General features: G+C 42.8%; 1 protein-coding gene across 1 annotated transcript in view; it reads left to right on the top strand.

Moving 5' to 3' along the window:
- The window catches only part of LOC126464587 (heparan-alpha-glucosaminide N-acetyltransferase-like), a 118,186-nt gene that overhangs the window by 62,073 nt on the left and 28,860 nt on the right, over window positions 1–27,253 (top strand). Inside the window, exons 6-7 of the mRNA XM_050096243.1 lie at window positions 9,303–9,410; window positions 18,428–18,697. Of these exons, the coding sequence (XP_049952200.1) occupies window positions 9,303–9,410; window positions 18,428–18,697 (378 nt within the window). The remainder of the gene's footprint in view (window positions 1–9,302; window positions 9,411–18,427; window positions 18,698–27,253) is intronic.

Genomic DNA, 27,253 nt, shown 5'->3' with positions numbered 1-27,253 from the left:
GATGACCTACCCCATAGGAAAAATAATTCTCAAAATCTGAACTGTGAAGTCACACTAAATTCTAGTTGTAAAACCAAACTACTTGTCACACTACTCCATTTCACAATCCCACTTTATTTATGAACTGAAAAACCGAATATTTATGTGAAACTGCTCTGAAAATAACCTGAGTCAACAAAATTGTGTATATACCCTCCAAAACTTCAAAAATATCAAAGACAATATCCGATAGAATTTAGAAAAGGTGACAAAATTATGTGAATCACGTACAACACAGTTAATAATTACATGAACACTGTGGGGATTCACCGTACATTTACCCACGTTTGAGTATAACCAGCATCTCTCAATATTATGACTCGAAGCAATACAATGTCAAAACTTTTAATACTGTTTAAAAATTTCCCATGTGTTTTGACAAGTGAAGTAAATGATTCGCACTCATGGCAGGAAGTGCATCAATGGTGAAATAGCAGCTTTTATGTTGTTGGTCTGATCTCAGACAATTGTGGCGGTCACCGTAATTTACGCACACAGCTGTATTTCGCGACAAAATACTCTTATTAGTCACTATCACATTGCTGTACTCACAACAATACATAAAATCACCTAAAATAATGTGACTGCAATAATTTTGACATGCAAGGAGAAATAGTTCTAATGAGAGGAAGTAGTTTATATTTACTGGTGTTTCAACAATGACTACTGTGCAACTGTTACTTCACTAATGGTACGTTTATTGTCCATAGCAGAAAACAAACATAAACAATGAATAGAGTCTATAATTCTACTACTTTTAATAGAGAAAGGAAGTGTTTAGATCAGGGGATAGTGTTCGGTGAAATATCTTAACCTTTCATTGCGTACAAAGCATTGCGCTGGGCAGCACGTCGTCGCTGGGTTATGATGTTGTGAGCAGGATACAGGCAGTTCCACTTATTAAACTTCTCTGGTGAAATGCGAACAAAGTTTCTGCACAGCTGTATCAGTAACCCAGTAGTGATTAACAGACCACAAGATGCTGGTATGCGACCGTTGTTGACATGTCCCCCCTTGCAAAGCACATTACGTAGACAGCATTCATTTCTACGCTTTGTGCACTGTCCATGATGCTTTTGTCTGTAACTACACAGTTTGTCACATTCATGTACCTGTAGCCACAAATACATGGTTCATAGAATTGTTCTTTTACGTGATGCACCCCCTTAAATAATGTCCACTCTGTTCTCGCAGTTCAAACTTCTGCAGTGTCATTGAAAGTCAGACATACTGCACATTTCATTAAAGTTTCCACTTTCATGGTTTGATAGAATGCAAAAGACAACAGTTCCACCACCCGAATATCAATGCCAGCAAAATGCATTCACATAAAAGCGCTGTTAGTGTCAGTCACAACGAAATCTTGTTAGCGGCACTTTCACTATCTGGTTTATTTGCTCCTAAAGTTTGCTGGCGATGGCATTCCGTACTGCAATGCTGAAGCAAATTGAAATTCTCGTAGTTTGGTATCACTGTCCATACAATTCCGGGTGCTTTTCATAAAATTGCAGTATCATTTTCCTGCGCATGCTTCACAGATGCATCGTCCACCATACTTTCTACTACACATCCTTTGTTCAACTGTCGATATCACTATCACTGTCCCCTTTCTACAGATGCTATATCATTATCATAAATTTCATAAATCTCTATAAATGTTCTTGACTGCATTTTTTACAATTAGTAATATACCAAAAAAGAAATTTACAAACATTTCCACAGTTACAAAGGAAGAAACATATTTATCCATTGGCAAATGAAATAATTAAAATTACATCTTTACATTTAAAAACCACAATAGTACATTACATCATCATAATTACATATGCTGGCAGGAACAAAAGAAAAAAGTAGAAAATGAAAGAAAATCATGGCAAAAAATTTTATATGCGTAATTAGCAATGCCTTCACAAACTGACAAATATAGCTACAAGAAAGGTGGCAGTGAAGAAAGGCTGCAAGAGGAATTCCATTATTAAACATAGAGTAGAGAGTGAATGAGTGATATAATACACTGAAGCTCTATATGCAAGGGAGAGAAACTGTCTGCTGACATAATGGGAGAAGAAATGAAAGTTGATTTGGAAGACACAGGGGATCCAGTATTACAATCAGTTTGACAAAGCTGTGGAAGACTTGCAATCAAATATTGCAGAAGGCGTCGATATCATTTCTTTGGAAATTCTGAAATCATTAGGGCAAAATGCAACCAATTGAAAATTGAAATTCTTGTGTGTATCTACAAGACTGGAAACACACCATCAAACATTCAGAAAAATTTCATCCACACAGTTCCAAAGATAGCAAATACACATAAGCACAAGAGTTATCAGACTAACAGCTCCTGCATCCAAGTTATTGTCAAGAATAATGTACAGGAGACTGGAAAAGAAAATTGAGGGTTCTGTTGAAGATTAGGTTGCCTTTTGGAAAGGTAAAGGCACCAGAGGGGCTGTTTTGATGTGATTGATAATGGAAGCAAGACTGAATACAAAAATAAATAAATAAATAAATAAATAAACATTCATAGGATTTGTTGACCTGGAAAAACCATTCAGTATGTAAAGTGCTCAAGATGTTCCAAATTCTGAGAAAATTAGGAGCAAGCTCTACAGGAAAGAGAGACAACACATAATACATATAAGAGCCAAGAAGAAACAATAAAAATGGAAGATGAAGAATGAAGTACTTGGGTTAAAAAGTGCATAAGACAGAGATGCAGCCTTTCTCTCTTATTATTCAACCTGTAATGTGAAGAAGCAACATCAGGAATAAAAGATAAGTTCAGGAGTGGCATTAAATTCAAGGTTGTAGAATACCAATGATATGATTCACTGATAATGTTACTATCCTCAGTGGAAGTGAGAAAGAATTACAAGGGACACTGAATAGAATGGACAGTCTGCTGTGCACAGAATATGGATTCAGAGTAAACTGAAGAAAGACAAAAGTAATGACGAGCAACAGAAAGGAGATTTGTGGTAAAGTTAGCATCAAAACTGGGGACCACAAAATAAACAAACTGAAGGAATTGTTGTACCTAGGCAATAAAATGATGATGAAGCAAGGGGAACATGAAAACCAGACTGGCATAAAGAAATAGGGAATTCTTGGCCAAAAGAAGTCTATTAGAATCAAAAATTGGCTTTAATTTGAGGAAGAAACCTCTGACAATGTATGTCTGGAGCACAGTGAAGTGAATCATGGACTGTGGGAAAACTGGGGAAGAAGAGAATTGGAACATTTGGCACGAGGTGGTATAGAAGGATACTGAAAATTAGGTGGACTGGTAAACATCAGAAACATTCAAGATTGTGATAGGTGTCAAACAGGGGGATGCTTTCTCATGTGTTCTGTTCAGTGTCATCTTACAGAAAGTAATAAGGGAATTTAGGCAATGGGAGTGGGCTGGAGTACAGGTGGATGGCAATTTGTCTTGTATAGGCACATGATATAGTCCTACAACTATGCACAGAAGGTTGGGCTGAAGGTGAATCAAGACAAAATGGTGTTAATGCAGTTAGGAAGATGACAAGAGCAGGAAGAATTTCTTGAGGTAGATGGCGTGTGGTTCAAGAGAGTTCACCAATTTAGATATTTGAAATCTTGGTTTACCAGTGACAGCAGCATAAAAATGGACATCAAGGAATGTGGATATGAAATGCATATATTCCCTGAGGGAGACACTCAGTTCAGAATGAGTATCATTGAACAGTAAGGTAAGAATACATAACAAAGTGATATGACTAGGAGTCATGTATGGTTCATAAACATGGAGCATGACTAAACGAGATAAAGAAAAACTATTAAGAAGAGATATGAGGAAGATATGGGGACTGATCTCTGATAAAGAAGAATGGAAGAAGAGAAGGAAGCCTGAGGAAATTTATCTCTGAATAAACAGCCAACAATCCTGCAGAAGCTGAAGAGCAAAAGAATCCAGTGGGCGGGCCATGTAGCCTGTATGCTATAAGAAAGACAGGTTAAGAAGGTACTTGAGGGGAAACCAAACACTGTATGCTCCATATGATGACAGAGTCAGTGCTGGATGGATTATCTGGTGAAAGACCTGGTGGTCCTAGGGACTGAAGGCACCTGGAGGAAATTGAGCACAACACAGAAAGGAGTTAAGGCAGTTTGTGGAAGCAGGATGTGGTCTGCAGGGCCTATCATCACTGAACATGTATGTATGATTAGATAAAAAATGAGGGAATTTGCCCTTGGATGGACGAGAATAGAAAAATGTGGAACAACAAGAAGGGATAAGATGATAGGACATGTGCTAAGACAACATGGAATAAGTTCTATTTTACTGGAGGAAGATGTAGAGTATCAAAACTGCATGGAAAGACAGAGATTGGAATGTATCTACATCTACATCTACATCTATACTCCGCGAGCCACCTTACGGTGTGTGGCGGAGGGTACTTATTGTACCACTATCTGATCCCCCCTTCCCTGTTCCATTCACGAATTGTGCGTGGGAAGAACGACTGCTTGTACGTCTCCGTATTTGCTCTAATTTCTCGGATCTTTTCGTTGTGATCATTACGCGAGATATATGTGGGCGGTAGTAATATGTTGCCCATCTCTTCCCGGAATGTGCTCTCTCGTAATTTCGATAATAAGCCTCTCCGTATTGCGTAACGCCTTTCTTGAAGTGTCCGCCACTGGAGCTTGTTCAGCATCTCCGTAACGCTCTCGCGCTGACTAAATGTCCCCATGACGAATCGCGCTGCTTTTCGCTGGATCATGTCTATCTCTTCTATTAATCCAACCTGGTAAGGGTCCCATACTGATGAGCAATACTCAAGAATCGGACGAACAAGCGTTTTGTAAGCTACTTCTTTCGTCGATGAGTCACATTTTCTTAGAATTCTTCCTATGAATCTCAACCTGGCGCCTGCTTTTCCCACTATTTGTTTTATGTGATCATTCCACTTCAGATCGCTCCGGATAGTAACTCCTAAGTATTTTACGGTCGTTACCGCTTCCAGTGATTTACCACCTATGGCATAATCGTACTGGAATGGATTTCTGCCCCTATGTATGCGCATTATATTACATTTATCTACGTTTAGGGAAAGCTGCCAGCTGTCGCACCATGCATTAATCCTCTGCAGGTCCTCCTGGAGTACGTACGAGTCTTCTGATGTTGCTACTTTCTTGTAGACAACCGTGTCATCTGCAAATAGCCTCACGGAGCTACCGATGTTGTCAACTAAGTCATTTATGTATATTGTAAACAATAAAGGTCCTATCACGCTTCCCTGCAGTACTCCCGAAATTACCTCTACATCTGCAGATTTTGAACCGTTAAGAATGACATGTTGTGTTCTTTCTTCTAGGAAATCCTGAATCCAATCACAAACCTGGTCCGATATTCCGTAATAATTGAGGATGTTGGGTAAAAGGGCTAGTCTGAGATGAAGAGGTTGGCACAGGAGAGTGCACCAAACCATACTGATGACAGAAAGAGCAACCTATTAAATGGGATTTGCTCTGTAGATGCACTGCACTTTTATAGAACTCTTCCAACACATATGTCTTCCATTTGTCTTCCCTGATATTCATGTTATGTGACCCGCTCATTAGATATTGGTTATTACTATTACCCCTCCATACTTAGACAGTATGACATACTCCAGATGTTCATCACTAAATTTGTAATTGGATACTGTTGTGTTCTTTCTCTTTGTGCCGGCCGGGGTGGCCGAGCGGTTCTAGGCGCTACAGTCTGGAACCGCGCGACCGTTGCGGTCGCAGGTTCGAATCCTGCCTCGGGCATGGATATGTGTGATGTCCTTAGGTTAGTTAGGTTTAAATAGTTCTAAGTTCTAGGGGACTGATGACCTCAGAAGTTAAGCCCCATAGTGCTCAGAGCCATTTTTTCTCTTTGTTACTGTCATTATCTTGCAATTAACCTCACTTACAGGAACCAACATTTGCTACATGTAGTGGAAATTTTCTCTAAGTCTTTCTTATTTCCTTATGCTCATCCAACAATAATTCTCTCCCTGTCTGAGAAGTGGCATAGCGTGTACCATTTCAGTGTCACTTGTGGTGGAGAAACCTTTCCCAGAAGTTTTCATCTGAAGAATATAGTGAGATGCCAGCTGTTCAAGTTGTATTGTGGAGGTGCTCTTACAACAATCAGCCTGAATGCTCAGAAATTTCACCAGCCCTGGTCCACTGTCTATTGCACAAAACAATCATCTGTTCTCTAATAACAATTAGGATTGGAAAGGTAGAGTTCATAAATAACTGTCAGACCCAAGTCAGGGGTAAAGGAGCAGTGGGATGAGCATTACCTCAGAAGGATTAACAGATGACGCATAACATTTATTGATAGGAAACTGCATTTGAGTGGGGTGGTGGTGGTGGTGGTGGTGGTGGTGGTGGTGGTGGGGCCAATGGGGGGAAGTGGGGAAGAGGAAGAGATAACTCTGGAATCCACACAAATTATAACAAATGTATGTATGCATGTGTGTTCCACATCTCTACCTAAACCATTGGACCACTTTCAGCCTAATTTGGTACACATTTCATTTACTGTCGGGAAAGAATCACTGGGAGTTAGAACCATCCGTCTGTCAAAGGTGCAGGAGTGGGTGTGAAAAAGCAGTGTAACCTACAATGCGAGAATATTCATGCTTTAGCTACCTGGTATTTGAGAATGAGAGCACTTGGAGATCTGTAAAAGACTATACAAATAATTCCAAATCTTTACAAAATTTTTTCTGACTGATAACCCCACAAAGTGAGATAAAAGCAAGAAAAAGTTGTCACTTACTACAGTTTTGCTGTTCGTGCAGTAAAATTGCCACATCAAGCAAGGCATTTTAATTTATTACTTCTTTACTGCTAAATGTATTCATGACACATTTTTCAGACAGTATTCACATATGCCACTAAATGTACCAAAAAAATTAAATCGGTGTAAAACACTTAGTTCAGGAGGTAAGACGTCATAAACATTGAATGCATGAGAAACTACCACATCATGCAAGACATTTAAATTTATTACTTCATCACTACTGACTATGAGCAACATTTTTCACATACAGTATCCAAATTTTCCACTGAAATATCTACAAAAATTGTATCATTGTATGCTGCACAGATCAGAAGATATGATACAAATACTGAGATATGTGGAAAACTGCAGGACTTTTTAATTTACTATTTTTTTGCTACTAACTCTATTCACAACACTCTTCACAGCCAGTGTTCACATATGCCGCTGAATGTATGTAGAAAGATACATCATTTTACAACACACATTTCAGAAGGTATGTCATCATAAACGTTGAGCTGTGTGAAAATGAAACTGCAGGTGAAATATGTGTTCAAATATGCATGAAATATGTTAAATATGAGTGAAATATATTTCACGTGTGGATATGCATACAGTGCCTTGGGTAAAAAGCTCTCCCGAAATCCATGGAAAGATTTCAATCAAGTTTGGTACTCTGTAGGCATAGAACCTTCAGCCTCCTATTGGGGTGAGTGTAATAACATGGAGAGAGAAGGGAGGACAAGGAGATGGACAGGCAGCAAGAGGGAAGGATGGGATAGGCACAGATAGGAGGAGGAGGAGTAGAAGAAGATGGACAGACAGAGAGGAGAGGAGGAGATGTACCAAGACAGGTGGAGGAAGAGACAGACAGAGAGATTGGGAGGAGAAGATGAATAAACGTAGGGAGAGGAGGAACTGGACAGAGAAAGGGAAGGGGTGGAGATGGATAGAGAGAGGGGAAAAGGTGGACATGGACACAGGAAGGAAAGGTGAGGAGATGAACAGAAGCAGGGGGAGGAGGAGGTGATGGGTAGAGAGAAGGGGTGGAGGAGTGGACAGAATGCTAAGGGGGGGGGGGGGGGGAGAGGAAGGGGGGAGATGTCTGTTACGGTGTAAAGTCAAGTGCTGGCATGCCAGTCTGGAATGAAAGAGAAGAGACGGCTGTGAGAAGAAGTCAGCCAATAGCACGCTGACTAACTGCTCACCAGGATGATAATGTAATGGTAGTGGCCTCTATGTGAAGAGGACATAAGTACTGCGTCCAACTGGTCGTAGCTCAATTGAAGAGTAGTTTCAAGATTAGCAAGTTCTATAGCATCATTGACACTAGTTACTTTGCTGTACATTCTATGTAGCTCAAACATTGAATTCTTGCTTATTTTGTATGTTGCCCTTTGCTTGTGACACATCTGTGTAACACAAAGTTAAGTATTGAATTTTTTTATTTGGTAGTAAAACTTGAAACTAATTAATATGATTTGTTGAATTGTTGTTTATCGACCTGAGAAATCAGGTTTCCTAGACACCCCATATTTGACGACTAGGCTAGATTTAACAATGTCGCTGCACTCAGAAATCGTATACTCTGCCATTCTGTAGTACACTGCCTTTCTTGATCAATCCATGATAACAGATGTACATGCACTTCAACTCATTGGTTGTTCTCTGATAACATGTGACATTGACTTCACACATCACCTGACAAGCCTCCCCTGTCAATGTGTATTGCGTACCTTTGTTTAAAGTTGTTTATCTTCCAAATGGTGCATTTCTGGACATAGGTTTATTACCAAATATTGCTGTCCTGAGTCCCCTTCACAACACGTACAACTGTGTAATAGGAATAGTATACTAGGACAGGTGAAATATAAATAGTGAGTAATCATAAGGCTTGTTACTGAACTTGTAGAGGTATTACCAGAAAACAGTTTTTCATGCCAAGATGGTTATTGGCATTGAATGGAAGACAGATTCATTGTAAATGTTACCTATTCGTACTTTTCAAAATAGAACACATAACTCAAAAGTTCTTGTGATTTTTTGGTCTGTTATGTGTGTAAGTGTCACCTATCATAGTCTACAAGAGAGGATTCCTTTCGTAATTTTGCTTGATAATATAGCGTGATGGGCCTGTTATGGTAACACAAACATTGATACATTGATGGTGCAGTTGTAACGATATGTTCTTATCTATATTAGCTCATGAAGGGGGGGGGGGGGGGGGAGAGAGAGAGAGGGGGGGTAGAGGTAGAGGTAGAGAGAGGTGGGGGCAGGAGAGAGTATGATCAATGAGAGAGAGAGAGAGAGAGAGAGAGAGAGAGAGAGAGAGGAGGGGGGGGGGGGGTAGAGGTAGAGGTAGAGAGAGGTGGGGGCAGGAGAGAGTATGATCAATATTAGAATAATAATAATAACAAAATATGTTGATTTCAGTATTTTACAAATTTATTCTTTTTTTTATTTTCAGCTTATGCCTAGCACTGATGATATTTGTCAACTATGGAGGAGGCCACTACTGGTTTTTCAAGCATTCCGTATGGAACGGTCTCACAGTAGCAGACCTTGTATTCCCATGGTATGTTTATCTGTTTTTTATAGTTACATAAAACCATTTTTATTAATTCTGCAGTATAGTGTTTTGTTATTACTATCAAAGTCATAAGCTTCTGCAGACAAATTGTGGTCTTCCATTGTTCCTGTGAAAGCTCTAAGGGAACATTCAAATGGTATATGATGTACTGTTTGCTGCTCTTCACTGCAGTCACATTCAGGAGACCATTTCCATCCCCGTTGGTGCAGCAGTACCCCATATCTGCCCCAGTCAGTTCTGATTTGATTCAGTATACACCAGTGTCGTCAGGGTAGATGAAAACCTGCTGGTCACTCTCAAGGAATGTGAATTTATTGCTTCAAGGAAGTGTGTTCCAGCCATTGAATGTTCCAGGCATCTTGCATGTTGAAAGGACTGTCCTATAGGTAGATTGCTGTGCACCATGATGATTTTTGAGAACTCTGTCACAGGAGTTCTGATAATGAAATTTCTGAATGAAATGGTAATTCTGGGTTGTTTTTTATTCTTGGCCACACATTCAGAAATGATTGTGGTCTTCTTAGAGATGGCAGTGGAATATTATTAAGAACCAGTAGCCAGTGTGCATTCGTAGAATGAGTACATCCTGTAATGAGATGTATGCATTGCTTGATTGAGCTGTGTGTCAATTACTTTAGTGTGAGCACTGTTTAGCCATTTGGAACTGCAGTATTCTGCAACTGAGTATGAAAGAGCTGAAGTTGATGACAGGGTCACCCCAACTTCTGAAAATCATGGACTATCAGTGAATTTCAAATGTGTCAGGGAAATGTTTTGGAAATCTGGGGTGGGGGGGGGGGGGATGGAACAATCTTGTTTTAGACTTAATAGATGAAATGGTTTGTTATGGAGTCACCACACATGTTGCTGACTGGACACAGCCTATTAGCTGCTGGGTGTTGTGCACCTCCTCCCTACTCCATCCTTCCTACTGCTTCTCCCCTCCCCACCAGTAGCCCTCAGCTTGCAGTCAGTGCAGCCACCATTGCTTGCCACTAGCCGAGCTGCTGCCGTTGATAACAGGAGGGAGGTGTGAGTAGTGGGTTGTTTGAATCTCTCAGTATCACACAAGTGAGGCATTTCCCGTATTAATCACCATGGTCTCAGTTCAAAAGCACACTGTCAGTGACTCATGATTACGGAAGTGAATAGCTGGCCACACGTGAGCAGATTTCTGCGATGGGTCAAAACTGCAAGCCATTTCTCTGAGTATCTCTGATGAATCGCACCCACCGAGCTTAGGTCCATCATTTACCACTAATGTGCAGGTGCCATTTGTCAGATGTAGTCTCTCCGATCTGCCCACGGGCTGGGTCTGTTCATGTCTGGTGTAAATTGACAGATTTTCATGATGCATCAACAAACCCAGGACTGCAGTGCTTGCTTTACTGGCCTGAGGCCATGAGCAGTGAATTTCAGGAGTTGCGGCTGTGTCTCACTGCATGTACTTTGTACTGTGCAACATTTGATAGGCATTTTATTTATTGCAGTGCGTTTTTGCACTTTGAAAGTAATTTATACACTCTAAGACACAAAAAACAACACAGTAAAAAGGAAATTGGTAGACATGATGTATATGTGCAAACAAACATATGATTACAATTTCAGGAATATTGGATAAGAGCTTCACAAACTGAGCAAGTCAGTAATGCATTGGTCCATCTCTGGCCCATATGCAAGCAGTTATTCGGCTTGGCAGTGATTGACAGAGTTGTTAGGTGTCCTCCTGAGGGATAATGTGCCAAATGTTCTCCAATTGGTGTGTTAGACTTCAAAATCACAATATAGTTGGAGGGGCCTGGCCATAATGCCCTGAAATTTCTCAATTGGGAAGAGATCTGGTGACCTTGCTGGCCAAAGTAGGGTTTGGCAAGCCACAGAAACAAGCAACAGGAAATCTCTTCGTGCATGGGTGGGCATTGTCTTGCTGCAATGTAAAGGAATGCATAGAAGAGCATCGACGTAGCTCTGTGCTTTGAGGATGCTGCAGATGACAATCACAGGGGTCCTGCTATGAGAAGAAATGGGACCTCAGGCCATCACTCCTGGTTATCAGGTCATTTGGTGGGTGACTGTCAGTTTGGTATCCCACTGCTGTCTGGTGTGTCACCAGACAAAGGGTAGTAGACGTACGTGCATCTGTGAAAAGATCTGTGCACTAAGCATATAACTACCGGTGCCATACCTTAGCAAAAGATCTGGCAAAGAACCTGAGGAAATTCTCGTCCTCTGTAAAATTGCTAAGTGGGTGTAAGACTTCCATGTTGTTGTTGTTGTGGTCTTCAGTCCTGAGACTGGTTTGATGCAGCTCTCCATGCTACTCTATCCTGTGCAAGCTTTTTCATCTCCCAGTACCTACTGCAACCTACATCCTTCTGAATCTGCTTAGTGTATTCATCTCTTGGTCTCCCTCTACGATTTTTACCCTCCACGCTGCCCTCCAATACTAAATTGGTGATCCCTTGATGCCTCAGAACATGTCCTACCAACCGATCCCTTCTTCTGGTCAAGTTGTGCCACAAACTTCTCTTCTCCCCAATCCTATTCAATACTTCCTCATTAGTTACGTGATCTACCCATCTAATCTTCAGCATTCTTCTGTAGCACCACATTTCGAAAGCTTCTATTCTCTTCTTGTCCAAACTATTTATCGTCCATGTTTCACTTCCATACATGGCTACACTCCATACGAATACTTTCAGAAATGACTTCCTGACACTTAAATCAATACTGGATGTTTCTTCCATGTAGTCACTAATTGACCCATCTGGTGTTGCAATTGAAGATAGCAGAAGGAAAGTTGAAGTTTTAAGTTTTGTGTTTACGAAATTGTTCATGCAAGAGAATCATTCAGACATACTGTCATTTAACCATCGAACAGGCTCTCATATGGACAACATAGTACTAAGTATCTCTGGTGTAGATGTTGTAACTGTGACCAGAGCGGTCACGGGGTTGCAGAGTACGAAAGCGCGGCGGGACCGAACAGGAGCTGCCCATGCACAAACAAAACGGACAGGAAAGGATGTACAATACAACGACGGATGACCAAGCAAGACCTTACGAACAACAACATGCAAGAAGCAATGGGGTCACAAGTGAAAACCTCACAATTCCACCCGTACACGGAAACAAAGTAAAGTGAACATGCTGTCTGTAGGCGCTCAGTACTGGAGTAGGGAAACAACTGAAAGAGTTGAAAACATATAAGTTGCCTGGTCTGGATGGAATCCCAATTTGGTTTTACAAGCAGTACTTTACGGCTCTGGCCCCTTTCTTAGCTTGCAAATATTGTGAATCACTCACCCTGTGCAAAGTCCCAAGTGACTTGAGCGAAGCACAGGGGACTCCTGTATGTGAGAACAGTGAAAGAGCGGACCTGCAGCTGCAGAATTGCAGACTGGTATCCATAGTGTTGCTTTGCTGCAGAATCCTTGAACATATACTCAATTTGAATATGATGGATTTTCTTGAGACTGAGAAGCTTATGTTCATGAGTCACCATGGATTTGGAGGGCATCACTCTTGTGAGGCTCAGCTTGCCCTTTTCTCATGTGGTATGCTACAGGCTATGGATTGGGAGCAGCAGGCAGATTCTGTATGTCTAGGTTTTTGGGGGGCAATTGACATAGTTCCCACTGTGGACTGTTGGGGAAGGGGGGGGGGCGGGTAGGGGGCAGATATTGAATGGATTCATGGATCATGGATGTGCCAGTGTCTCTGGGGGCTTCTTGGGTAATGGAATCCGGTATGTTGTCCTCGACAGCAGGTGTTCTTCAGAGACTACGGTATGATAAGGGGTGCCTCAAGGAGGTGTGATGGGGCCACTATTATTTTCTGTATACATTGGTGATTTGGCAGACAGGGTGAGCATGGTGGTCTGCGGTGATGATGCGCTATGGTGTGCAGGAAGGTGTCGAAAGTTGAGTGACTGTAGAAAGGTGTGGAATGATTTGTACAAGGTTTTTGGTTGGTGTCATGAATGGCAGCTGGTTTTAAATGTGGAATGGTGGATGAGTAGGAGAGCAAACCCATAATGTTCAGATGCAACCTTGGTAGTGTCGTGATTGGTACAGGCATGCCGTTTGGATGTCTGGGTGTAGTGTTTCAGGGCAACATGGAGTGGGGCGAGCATGTGAGGATTGTGATAGGTATGGTGGAATGATCAAGTTCAGTTTATTGGGAGAGTTTTGGGAGTGTGTGGTTCATCTGTAAAGAAGACCACATGTGAGACACTACTGTGAGCAGACTACTAGATTTGTTACATGTAGGTCCGAACAGCACATAATTGCTACAGAGATCCTTCGGGAACTCAAATGAGTGTCCCTGGAGTGAGGGTAACATCCTTTTTGAGAAACACTGTTTGAGAATTTGCAGAACTGTGACTTGAAGCTGACTGGAGAACGATTTTGTTGCTGCCAACATATATTTCACAGAAGCACTCTGAAGTTATGAGAAAGTAGGGCTCATACTGTAGCATATAAACAGTTGTTTTTCCATCACTCAATTTCTGAGTGGAACAGGAAAGGAAACGACTAGCAATGGTACGTGTCTAGTAATGGTATGTGATACCTTCTGCCACACACCATGCTTGTGGCTTGTGGAGTATGCATGTAGATGTTGACACATCTTCAGCCTGGAATTTTGTTGACTGGAGTAGAACTGGCTTCAGTGATGAGCCCTGCTTCAAATTGAGCCCTGATGACCATTGAAAAAGTGTCTGGAGGTGCCCCAGACAGTGGTTAGGTTACCAGCTTGACTGTTGATCACCATTCGGCAACAATTAGCAGTAATGGTTTGCGGTGCCATTTCATAGCAAGACATCTTTGATTGTCCTCCGCTTTGCCCCTACAGCACAGTGGTATGTCGACGATATTTTACGTACCATTTTGTTGTCCTCCATGCCAAGCCATCCTGCACTTACATTTCAGCAAGATAATGCCCACCTCATATGGTGAGAGCTTAGACTCCTTTTGTTTGTGCTTGCCAAACCCTACCTTGGCCAGCAAGGTCACCAGTTCTCTCCCCAATTGAGAACTTTTGGGGCATTTGTGCAGGGCCCTCCAACCAGCTCAGGATTATGATGATTTAACACACCAATTGGACAGAATTTGGCATGATATCCCTCAGGTGGACATCCAACAACTCTATCAATCAATTCTGAGCCAAATAACTGATTGCATAGTGGGCAGAGATGGACAAACTTGTTCTTGATGTGCTTAATTTGTGAAGCTTTTGTTTGTCTCTACAAGTACATCAGATCTACCAATTTCTGTTCCATACAGATAAGTCCTTCGTAATGCATCGTGTCTTTTGTCTTAGAGTGTATATTCAAGAGAGAGTGATGCTAGGAAGAAAACTTTGGCAGTCCTGGTGGTTTGTGTGCTATGTACTCATAATTTTCTTGAGAGAAATATTGCGCAATATGTGTAAAACAAAGGACATAACACAGTGGGTAATAGCCTACAATAATGAACATAAAAGAAGCAATATTTTATTGGTGCTCACTATATTATTGGTTTATACAACTCTTTTACGCTTTTTTGAAGAGGCCTACATATTTCTAATCTTTCTCCTTAAGTTTTTGAAAGTATTTTAAATCCATCTTTGTAACTACAAGAAAATGCGTATATTTGTCACCAAATAAAATACCATAGTGGTCTGTAGTGAAACATATTTACAATCTGTCTTACTTTCTGAATCTAAAAACAGTTCGTGACAAGAGTGGTTGATGTTACTTACGATATGTTATGTACGATTTTCAGTCGGATCAGGAAACACCATCTATTTGCATGTTTTAAAGTATTCTCTCATTTGGCAGTGTTGCTTCTAGTACGATAGTTGCAAAGATGAGTTTAAAATATCTTCACTTATTATAAAGCAGTTATGGACAATGTGGTCAGACACATTATCTTGCCTGTAAAGTTCATACATCCTGTATAGGAGAAGGAGCAAAAACTTCAAAGTTCAAGTCAACTTGTTAGTAAACACTGAAATGCTTTAACAAAAAAAAAAAATAAAATAAAAAAAAAAATAAATAAATTTTGTTTACAAAATTTACCTGTTTACTTACCCATCAGATCATAAATCCTCTAAGGAGAGAATAACATGCTGTTCATTCTAATTTAGAGTTAGTAATATGTTCAGAAATATAGAAGTTCTCACATTTTTTGTCAACTTACCTGTTAACTTACCTCACAGATCTCAGAATTTGACAGGGAAAAAAGCTAAAACTTTATTTGAAAATTGAGGAATTGTCAGGAGGGAATATCACTTCAGGAAACTTGTGGCAATCCTGGATGATCTGGGGACAGTTGTGGTGGCACCTCATACAGTTCCTGTTAAGTTTTCGCTGCCGTGGTGGTGGTGGTGGTGGTGGTGGTGGTAGTAGTAGTAGTAGTACTGCTGGCAATAAAAATTGTTGTTTTCAGTGTTGTTAGTATTAATTAGGGGGAGAATCTCATACAACTGTTGGTCAGTCCCCTGTCATACTGGGGCTGAGTGACATGCTCATCATTTTTAACCTTTCCCAGTGCATCCCTTTGTCCTCCACTAGAAAGTAACTGGTTCCAAAAGCTACAATAGTGTGCATACTTTTATATGTGTCTATCAGCAGTACTGACATTTCTTCTGAAGGTAGGTACTGGCCAGCAATTCTGTCTCATAATGATATACTTTTATTGAGAGAATTTTCTTTTTTATTCTATATACACCTTAGGTCACTTTGTGCCTGTTATCAGACTGCTGTAACACACCTTGAAGGTGATATGTTATCAGTGTGATTGGCAATGCCATGAAATAGTGAAATATAATTGGATAGACAAAAAAAAATCTACTCACCAAGAGGTCACTCGTGAGAGTTAACAAAATGTCCAAGCTTTCACAATCATCGACCCATTCTTCTGGCAACGGGGTTGAGGGAGAAGAAAGAGGGATCAAGGAAAATGACTAACAAGGTTTAAGAAATGGGGAGGATTACAGAAAAGTCACCCAAAACCTGTCCTTCTCATCCCATCCAGTAAGTCTCCCCTGACCCACAATTATGGTTGACTTTTCCATAATTCTTACAATTTCTTAAACCTTGTCAGTCCTTTTCCTTGATCCCCCTTTCTTTCCCTTCAACCCTGCTGCTGAGGGAGAAACCGCTGGTTCTAAAAACTTGCAAATTTCATTAACTTTTATGTGTTTTCTCCTGCTTTACAGTAATGTCATTTAAATATCTGGGCATAATGTTGTAAAGCAATATCAAATGGAATGAGCATGTGAGGGTTGGAGTAGGAAAGGCAAATGGTAGACTTCAGTTTATTAGGAGAATTCTAAAAAAAAGTGGTTCATCTATAAAGGAGGCCACATATAGAATGCTAGTGCGACCTATTTTTCAGTACTCCTCAAGTGTTTGGGATGCTTACCAGGTTGCATTAAAGGAAAACATTGAAGCAATTCAAAGGTGGGCAGCTAGATTTGTTACTGGTAGGTTCGAGCAACACACAGGTGTTTCCGAGATGCTTTGGGAACTCAAATGGGAATCCATGGAAGGACGTCAACACTCTTTCCAAGGAACACTATTGAGAAAATTTAGAGAACTGCCATTTGAAGCTGACTGCAGAATAATTCTGTTGCCTCCAACATACATTGCTTGTAAGGACCATGAATATAAGATACAAGAAATTAGGGCTTGTATGGAGGCATATAGACAGTCATTTTTCCCTGATTGTATTTGTGAGTGGAACAGGAAAGGAAATAATTTGTATTAGTATGTGGTATCCTCCGCAACACGTCGTTAGGTGGACTGCAATGTATCAGTGTAGATGCAGATTTTCGGAAATTCATAATTTTTATTGAGGTATAAAATAATGAATGGCACAGTAATAGGCTCTCCAGTTGCACAAACCATAGTAAACTACTACTCAAAGGATTGAAAGTCCCTCTGCATGGATGGATTAAGTTTTGTATGGTTTGTGTGTTTCCTATAAAGCAGTTAAGATTAATGCTGGGAGTGGTTCCTTCAAAAAGGACAAGGCTGATTTCTTTCCATGTCCTAGTCAGATCTATAATTTTCGTGTATAATGACTGTGTCATCAATGGAATTTTAAACCCTGATCTTTCTTCCTTCATTCATTCTTTCTTTTCACATTAATTCACAGTGCCAACATTATTTAGTGTTAAATACATATACCATGAGAGCACATTTAGGAATAACAGTGACTACTTATGAAAATACAAAAATCTATATTTGGTAGGCACCTGACATGCAAGCACAAAGAAAAATATGTGGCTTTTCTGCCCATTCCTCATATGAATTCAGTTGAAGATTTATGCTTATAACACAGCAGACTACAAAGACCCTAACAATTACTACTCTCTTTACAGCTCTTAATCAAAAACACTTATCGTTATCCAAGAAATGATTCACAATCATCTTGGAAGTATGTGTGCAACAGTATAGACATATAATTTCCATTGTTTGATTTTCCAGTGTTTGAGTATAGCTACTCAGAAATTTAACATATGTGGGATGCTATATTAAACAGCACTTCCTAAGATGCAGAAGTGGATATGCAGATGAACGGAAGTCAGATTGTGTATATGTGCTGATACAGAGATTGTAAGAACAACAGGCACCACTGCCTGAAAGTAGATGAAGAGTTTCAAGTTTATGTAGAAATTCAATTATTTGCAGCTTGTAAGTGTGATTTGGTATACAATGAATTATAATTTGTCTGAAATGAAAAGATTCAAGTGAGAAACAAATGTTTCTTTAATCTGTGAAATACAGCTCTCTCTCTCTCTCTCTCTCTCTCTCTCTCTCTCTCTGTGTGTGTGTGTGTGTGTGTGTGTGTGTGTGTGTGTGGGCGCGCGCGCGTGCATGCATGCACGTGAGAGAGAGAGAGAGAGAGAGAGAGAGAGAGAGAGAGAGAGAGAGAGTGGTAATGAAAACATACATCCTTTCTACAGTTCAGTGCAATAAAATAAGAGTATTTGAAACCGTTTTCTGTTGACAGGTTTATGTGGATAATGGGTTTGAGCTTGGCGATATCTCTGCGCACACAATTGCGCTCCAGTAAACCGAGGCTCCATGTTCTCGGACACGTGTTACGTAGATCACTTTTCCTTATTGCCTTAGGAGTGATTCTGAATTCATGTGGCAACCATGGTACAAAACCTGATGTAAAGACCCTGCGGCTGCCTGGAGTGTTGCAGAGGCTTGGTGTCTGCTACATGGTGATTGGCACAATAGAGAGTTTGCTAATGTCACGAGAAGGGGCATTCAGGTAACTCACCACATGTATTTACGAGTTTCTAGAATACTTTTCCAGGCTAGAATTTTGATCTACATTTTGTGATGTTTATTACATAATATACTAATGAATTAATGAACTACAGAGACTTTATTGCTTGTGTACATAAGAAATACTCATCACTGTTAATTTTGTATATATGACATAAAAGTTTCTTTTGTTGTCAACGATATTTTGCAGTTTTATTATTTTTCTGTTGAAATGGTAATCAATGATGATCTTTACTAATGATTACATCTATGTCTGAGAGGAACATAAGTTTTCGAATAGTGTACAAATAAGAAAAACTAATTTACCATGGGGACTTAAAACCTGCTGATGGATAAGAAAGAACATGATATCTTGGAGAAGCAAGGGGTCCACTTTGCATGTCGTGTACATTGAGGCTTGCCAGACAACAACAACCAGAGCATTCATCCTCACTTTTGAGGGGGGATTTGCTTCCAGAGAAAGTCAAAATCATAGTAATCCGTTGTGATGTAAAACCATATTTTCCATCTCCAATGTGGTGCTTTCAGTGACAATGCTTCAGGCATATGTGTTCCCATTGCATGAACCACCCAATTTGTGTGGACTGTTTTTGGCCATTTCATGAAAACTCAACATGTGGGGAACCATTGTGGGGAACCATCTTTCTATCTATTGCTGAGACAATCATCTTCCTCATTCTCGGAAGTATCCTACACTAATTAAGGAATGTAAAACTAAGGGATTTTAGGTCTTCGGTTGCCTCTCATGTTTTGAAACTCAGAAAAGGTATGTTCAGTTGGATCTTGTCCCAGTTGTATAAACTTTTGCCATTACTGTCACCAGGTCATCGGCGGCATCTTGAGTATTTACTCCATTCATTGCCTCAATGTTTACCTATCATAGCTAAAATCTCCCTTCTTGTGGTTCCTGCAGCACCGTCTTTGGGGACCTCAACTGTCTGCTTCTGACTGGAGAAGGTGCATCTTTCCCCGGCATCTACTAGTGACAGGGGTCCATTTAGGGAATCATCTCTCTGTAAATCTATGCACCAGCAGGCCGATACCATCCAGTGGTTGAAGGGAGCACGGACTGTGGGTCCTAGAGCTGCACGCTCACCTTCAGTTCCTACCCTCTCAGTGGATAAGCCCTTGTGAGAGTCCTAACCCTTTGAAGTAGCTAAGGAGAAAAATAAATCTTGGAAGAAGGCTACTCCTGTGACCCCACACCTTTGGACACAGAAGCAGTGTTTTTCAATGTTATTTCCCTCTCACCAGTGGCAGACAGTGATCATGGAGTGGTCCCTTCACACTTACCCAGGATGCACTTAATGTGTTAATTCAGTGGAACAGCATTGAATGTTACTGTCACCCACTAGAAATATAACAGTTATTGTCCTTCTGGTCTCTGCTGCTCTCCAGTAAATCCATTTCACTGATGACCATTCTCCATCCATTTCATATTACTGTGCCTTCTGTAAGAACCATACTGGAGGCATCTGTACATTGTTCACATGCATGTCGTCAGTGGATGGATTCCCTCCCATACATCATTGAAATCAATGGCAGTGCTATCATAAATGATCTCCAGGCATCACAATTTGCAATGTTTGTTTACCCCTGGGCTGTGCACGTAACATACCTTGAGATGGCCACAGTAATCTGAGAACCCCTCCCTCCTCCATCTCCTGCTTGATTATTTCAGTCACCCTCTCTGGGGGAATTTGTTCTTTAGAAGTCTTCTGATTGACCAACTGTTTTTCAATCCTGATCTGCATTTCCTCACCGATGGTACACCTACTCAGTTCAGTGCCACACCCTTTTTAGACATCGATCTTGTTGTATACAACTTCTTACACAACGGTAAGGAGAGGTGGGCTACAGATTGGTGCAATACTATTGTCACAGGAAAACTGGCCAGGAGCAGAAATGATTGGTGAACAAGTTAACACAGTAAACAGATTTACTTAACTTGTATTTTTCCAAGCGTTCAAAAACTCATTACAAATAATGCAGCAAGAAATGAGAGTCCAACTATCACATTGTCAACAAGGAAAAGACTCACTGTACTAAGCGTGAACGAAGGTGTTGTAATGAAGAGGCTCCAAGTGCAAGTGGATTGAGCGGCTGCCACCGGCTGTCCTATATTGCTGTGGCAGGGGGCACTTGTGGTCTAGGCTGCTAGAGGTGTGGGGCAGCAGGTGCACACCATTGGGTGTGCCAGATCCCACACAGCTGCTGTCAGTGTCAGACAGAAAGTTGCAGTTCCATTGTCAACTGTGACACCCATGGGGTGGTATCGATGCCTAACACCACAGACCTTATGATCTCTCTCCCCCAATTTCGTGGCTTTACTATAATGGTCACTGTATGAAAATCTTTGTGGCAGTCATTACTTCCCAGTAGTTCTGTCATTTCCTTTCCACCACCCAGTGATCCAGTTACCAAACAATGTGTTCTCTGAAGAGCCATATGGCAGCTGTATGTCTCTGTCATCACCTTCGCCCCATCTTCATCGGATCGTATCAACAAGGTTGTTAGAGTCTTGTAGCACAATTACAGCCCCAGGCCCTGTTTCAATGCACAATCAGATGAGCCAACAACTGAATGTGGTTCATAGATTCAATCTACTCAGGGTCTTCAACTGAATTGTGCCATGAATTGTTTTGCAGAGGGTCAGTAGCGCCATCATCCCAATGCTTAAAGCAGGGAAAACTCAATGTCCATTGACAGGTACTTACCAATAAGTGTCACCACTGCATTCTGCAAACTGCTTGAAATGATGGTAGTGTGATGGTGAAGCTGGGTTCTCAAATCATGGGGCCTTTTGTCCCCCTATCAGGGTGTTTATTGGGAAGTACCTCAGTATGATCCACAACTGACTATCTGGTTAGATGAAACAGCAATCTGATAGACTTTTTCTAAATAATAACATCTCACTGCAGTCTTTCCTGTCCAAATATCACATTTTTCTTACCCTCCATGACTGGGGGCTTTCAAGGCTCTGTACCGATTTTTATTTCCCAGTTTTACATCACCAATCATTTTGGGCAGCAGTTGGCATGTCGCTCAGCTACCCACAGGTCCAAGAGAATGGCATCCCTCAGGGCTCTGTACTGGGTGTTACACCTTTCCTTATCACCATAAATTGGTTAGTGATGTCCGTTGGACCAGTAGAAAATTCTGGGTTGTAATTTTACTAGTTTTTGCGTTTGCTGTAGCTCTCGATCAGTATCAAAGGCCAAATGCCAGCTCCAAGGCGCTGTCCAAAGGGCCCTGCCCTAGACCCTTTCCCATGGTTCCAATATCCTTGTATGAGCCATGCATTTCTGTCATACCATGGTTAGTCCCGACACAGATAGCTACTTAGCTACCCAGCACATTGACATTGTTGCACAGTTATGTTGGCACTCCTCTGTGATGAAAAGCTTACCCTGCTGCCCAATATTCATCAGCTTAAGAATAGCTGCATGTAGAAGCTAAACACTCTCTGATTCTTTGCTTATTGCTCTTGGGTTGTTGTCATCCTATTCTACTTTGTATTTACTGGGTTCTGCTTTCATCTGAACTGGATTGGTTGCCAAGCTAAGACCCAGTGGCACTTTTCGCTTTGAAATTGTTGGCCCCATCACATTATCATGGAGTAAGATTGGCCACTGGAACCATCTGGACTGGTCCCATAGACAGTCTCATCTGTGTATTGTAAAACTTTCACCTTTTCCCAGTATATCCTATGTAGTTCATAGGTGTAGATATCAAACAGAATAGGTGCCAAAACAGGCCATTGTTGTGCAACCCTCAACTCATAGTTTGTGGTCCTGTTGTATGTCATTCATGTATAACTAGTAGCATCCATTCAGACAAAAAAAGGTGCCAAGTGTTCTGCAAATGTGCGGGGTATATGTTGTTCAGTTTTGTGGTTAGTACTGGAAATACTACATCATTGTAGGGGTTGCTTGGGTCCAGCAACAAAAATAGTAGATAGTTGTTTTGGCTAAAACAGAACTGTTTATCACTAACTAGGTGTATGAGGACATCTTCAGTACGTTTCCTTTTGTGAAAACCCACCTAACTACTAGGGAATAGTTCATGGCATTCAAATGACTGCTCTTGCTGGAATTGGACCAGTTTTTCCAGCACTTTGTAGGGGCGTTATAGTAATGCTATTTGTCTGTATGACGCCACCGTTACAAACAAGATTGGCAATAGACCTAAGGCACCGAGTCTGGATTCTTCCCGGTTTGAGCACAAGTATCATTAAGGGGGCTTACTCTGCTCAAACCAAATTTTATTACAAGTAGCTGGTAGGTATTATTGTCCTTCATATGGCAGAAATGATAGCATATTGTAATGGAAGTTATCTGAGGTAGTGACAGTATTTTTACCAGAGAAGAAAGTGCTCTGCAGCTCAGCCATTGAGAATGACTGTAGAAAGGGATGACTGTCATTGGAATTTGATCCTCTGTGCTAGGCAGGTGTTTGGTGGAGCTAGGTGTTAGCTTTTGTAACATCTGTTCCATAACACAATTTGTAGACATTGAGTTCTAATGATGCGACATCGAGCGTTTTTATAGCTCTTCACAGTACACTTGACACTCTAGTACCTTAGTTGTAGAGTTTCACAGGTTTTTCCAATTGTTCTTGTTTATTTTTTTTTTTTTTTTTTTTATCTTGGTTTTCTCTTGTATTTTCTGCAGGTTAATGTAGTTTTGTTGGGCATTATGCCTCATATATTTCCCCAGTTTTTCCACGGTTCAGATATTTGATACCCCACCACACAAGATTAGCAGGCACACCAAGGTTGTACTTTTCTTTTGCAATTGGATAGTTGTGTCACATGAGGTGATGCAAAGCTTAGGTCTATTGCCAATCTTGTCTGTAATGGTGGAGTTATTCTTGTGGGAGTCTGTCATTCAGCAGCACTCGGTTTTTGTCTTCTAGAATAGTCATTAATAGCTCACCATTGCAATTCTCACATTCATATCCCCATGATGTGTGCCCCCCCCCCTGCGGGTTCGGGGGTTAGAATAGGCCCGCGGTATTCCTGCCTGTCGTAAGAGGCGACTAGAAGGAGTCTCACATGTTTTGGCCTTATGTGATGGTCCCCTCTCGGGTTTGACCTCCATCTTTCTAAATTTATCTGAAGAGCGAGCCAATTGGGGAAGGGCGCCTTACATGGTGCACTGTATCCGTCGTGCAATTAGACCTTTAGCCGGATTTCTCGTCGTTGCAATGGTGTTCCGCTCGTTTTCGATCTCTTGGGCGAGGATACGTCCCTAGGTGCGATTAACACGCTGCCCTCTGCAGTGTTTCTTTTCACTGCGACGACGACCTTGGACATTTTTGCACCTAAGATCCAGCACGGTAGCCAGCCCGTTGTGGTGCGGCCGCCATGTACCCTCTTGGTTGTAGCCCCCTGACAACACAGGGATCGCTCTACTGATGCCTGCGCTGTTAACTCCCCACGTATGCCAAGGAGTAGATGCCTATCCTCCTGGGGTATCGGGACTCCCGGCAACGGCCATCCTGCCAGGTGGCCTTTGCTGTGGCTGGGTGGCGCCCGTGGGGAGGGCCCTTGGTCGGAGTAGGTGGCATCAGGGCGGATGACCCGCAATGAAGCGTGGTACATCATCTCTCGCTGGCGGCCAGCCGCCAGCAGTCTCTAAGCCTTCTCGGGCTCAATTTAATGCTCAGAAGTACGATCCGAAAACGTTCCCCTCCCTGGCCACGCCGTGGGAAGAGCGTAAGTCTCAGGATGGAGGTAACAGTTATTCGCCCTGATTCTTAGTTTGTACGAGAGCTGATGGGGAGTCTTTTCTCTCCACAAAGCCTCAGTTCTTCGTCGAGCATTTAGAGGACAAGTTTGGGGAGGTGGAGGGCTTGTCTAAAATGCGCTCTGGGTCAGTACTGATACAAACGGCATCCTCCGCCCAGTCACGCAGGTTGCTTGCTTGTGACAAGTTGGGGGATGTTAACGTTACTATTACACCACATAAGAGTTTAAATATGGTCCAGGGTGTTATTTTCCATAGGGACCTCCTTTTGCAGTCTGATGACGAGCTGCGCGCCAACTTAGAACGTAGAGGTGTTCATTTCGTCCGGCGCGTTCATCGGGGTCCGAGGGACAATCAGGTTGCTACCGGTGCCTTCATCTTGGCCTTCGAGGGTGATACGTTACCGGAAAAGGTCAAGGTGATGGTCTACCGATGTGACGTCAAACCCTATATCCCTCCCCCGATGCGGTGCTTCAAGTGCTGGAAGTTCGGCCATATGTCTTTCCGCTGCACTTCCAGCCTCACATGTCGAGATTGCGGACGCCCATCTCATCCCGATACTCCATGTGCCCCGCCTCCCATCTGCGTCAATTGCGGGGAGCACCATTCACCTTGCTCGCCAGACTGCAAAGTCTTTCAGAAAGAGCGCAAAATCATGGAATATAAGACCCTGGACCGGCTGACCTATACTGAGGCCAAGAGGAAATATGTCAGACTCCATCCTGTGAGAATGGCATCTTCTTATGCAGCTGCTACAACACCTGTGCTAGCCCCATCAGTTTCGAGACTTCCAGCCAGCTCGATAAGCAGTAAGACTCCTCCTGCCCCCTTGCCAGTGGGGGGCTCTACCCACCGGGTTGCTCCTGCGCCACCTACCTCAGGGGCAACACCATCCCCCCCATCAGGGACGTCCGTCCCTGCTTCTAAGCCGGAGAAGTGTCCAACTTCTTCGGCTTCTCACGCTCGCAAGGGGTCCCTCGGGTCCCTCCCTTCCCAGGTTTCCACCAGTGGGAAGGCTGACGACCGACAGTGGCGTAAGTGCCCGCAATCAGCTGGTCGACGGGCTTCACGATCCTCCTCAGTCCCGGAGACTGAATCGGTGAAGCCCTCCCAGCCAGTTAAACCCAAGGAGCAGCGTGAGAAATCAAAGAAGAAGAGCTCGCCCAAGGAACTCGCGGTGGCAGCCACCCCACCGCCACCTTCCAGATCTGCGTCTGAGGACGAGGTGGAGATCCTGGCGTCCGCTGAGGACCTCGATCTCGCCGGTCCCTCAGACGCCATGGATAGCGCTAGCACGGGTGCTCAATCGGAGGCAGCAGGTGACCCAGCGGCGTAATCTGCCTTCCCAGTCCCGTCACGCCTTTGTCCGCCATGGACACTACCATCCTCCAGTGGAACTGCAGCGGTTTCTTCTGCCATTTAGCTGAGCTCCGCCAACTTCTCAGCCTTCGCCCTTTCTTCTGCATTGCTCTCCAGGAAACTTGGTTTCCAGCGATGCGAACCCCCGCCCTCCGTGGCTATCGGGGTTATTATAAGAACCGAGCAGCTTATGAAAGGGTGTCTGGTGGCGTCTGCATATATGTCCTTCACACTCTGCACAGCGAGTCTGTCCCTCTCCAGACGCCTTTAGAGGCTGTAGCTGTACGCGTGTGGACGCCACAGGCTGTTACCGTCTGCAGTCTTTACATTCCACCGGATGGTGATGTCTCGCAGCCTGTCCTGGCTGCACTGGTCGCCCAATTGCCGCCATCTTTCTTGCTATTGGGCGACTTCAACGCCCATAACCCTCTGTGGGGTGGGTCAGTGGCCACAGGTCGGGGCGCCATCGTTGAGCATTTATTGTCGCAGCTCGATCTCTCACTGTTAAATGATGGTGCCTTCACACACTTCAGTGTGGCGCATGGCACCTACTCCGCCATTGACCTTTCCATCTGTAGCCATAGCCTCTTACCATCTGTCCAATGGAGTGTGCATGACGACCTGTGTGGTAGTGACCACTTTCCGCTCTTTTTGTCACTACCATGGCGTCACTCTTCTGGGTGCCCTAGCAGATGGGCTATGAATAAGGCTGACTGGGATTTGTTCTCCTCCACTGCCGCTTTTGAGCCTCTCTCTACTGATGACATTGATGCGGTGGTTCAATCGGTCACCACCGGCATCGTTACTGCCGCCGAATCTGCCATTCCCCGTTCTTCTGGGTCTCCTCGGAGGAAGGCTGTGCATTGGTGGTCGCCTGAGATCGCTGAAGCGATTAAAGATCGCCGGCGGGCGCTCCAGCGTCACAAGCGACATCCCTCCTTAGCGCACCTTATCGCCTTCAAACGGCTGCGTGCGCGGGCCCGCCTCCTTATCCGCCAAGGCAAGAAGGAGTGCTGGGAGCGGTATGTGTCCACCATTGGCCTCCATGTCACTCCCTCGCAGGTCTGGGCCAAGATTCAACGCGTCTACGGCTATCTGACCCCTGCCAGCGTCCCTGCGCTCTCACTGAATGGAGCCGTGTGTACTGACTCCGACGTCATTGCAAATAGCTTAGCAGAGCATTTTGCTATGAGTTCCGCTTCTGCAAATTACCCCCAGGCCTTCCGCTCCATTAAAGAGCGGCTGGAACGTCGGAGCCTTTCGTTTCGCACCAACCACCCGGAATCTTACAATGCTCCATTCAGTGAGTGGGAATTTCGCAGTGCCCTAGCTGCTTGCCCTGATACCGCTCCTGGGCCAGATGGCATCCACTGTCAGATGCTGAAACACCTTTCAGTGGACTGCCAGCGGCGCCTTCTCGATCTTTACAA

Source organism: Schistocerca serialis, chromosome 1 (assembly GCF_023864345.2).
Source record: "Schistocerca serialis cubense isolate TAMUIC-IGC-003099 chromosome 1, iqSchSeri2.2, whole genome shotgun sequence".
Taxonomy (NCBI): domain Eukaryota; kingdom Metazoa; phylum Arthropoda; class Insecta; order Orthoptera; family Acrididae; genus Schistocerca; species Schistocerca serialis.
Note: the sequence above shows the minus strand (reverse complement) of the source record. Positions and strands in the feature narration are given on the sequence as shown.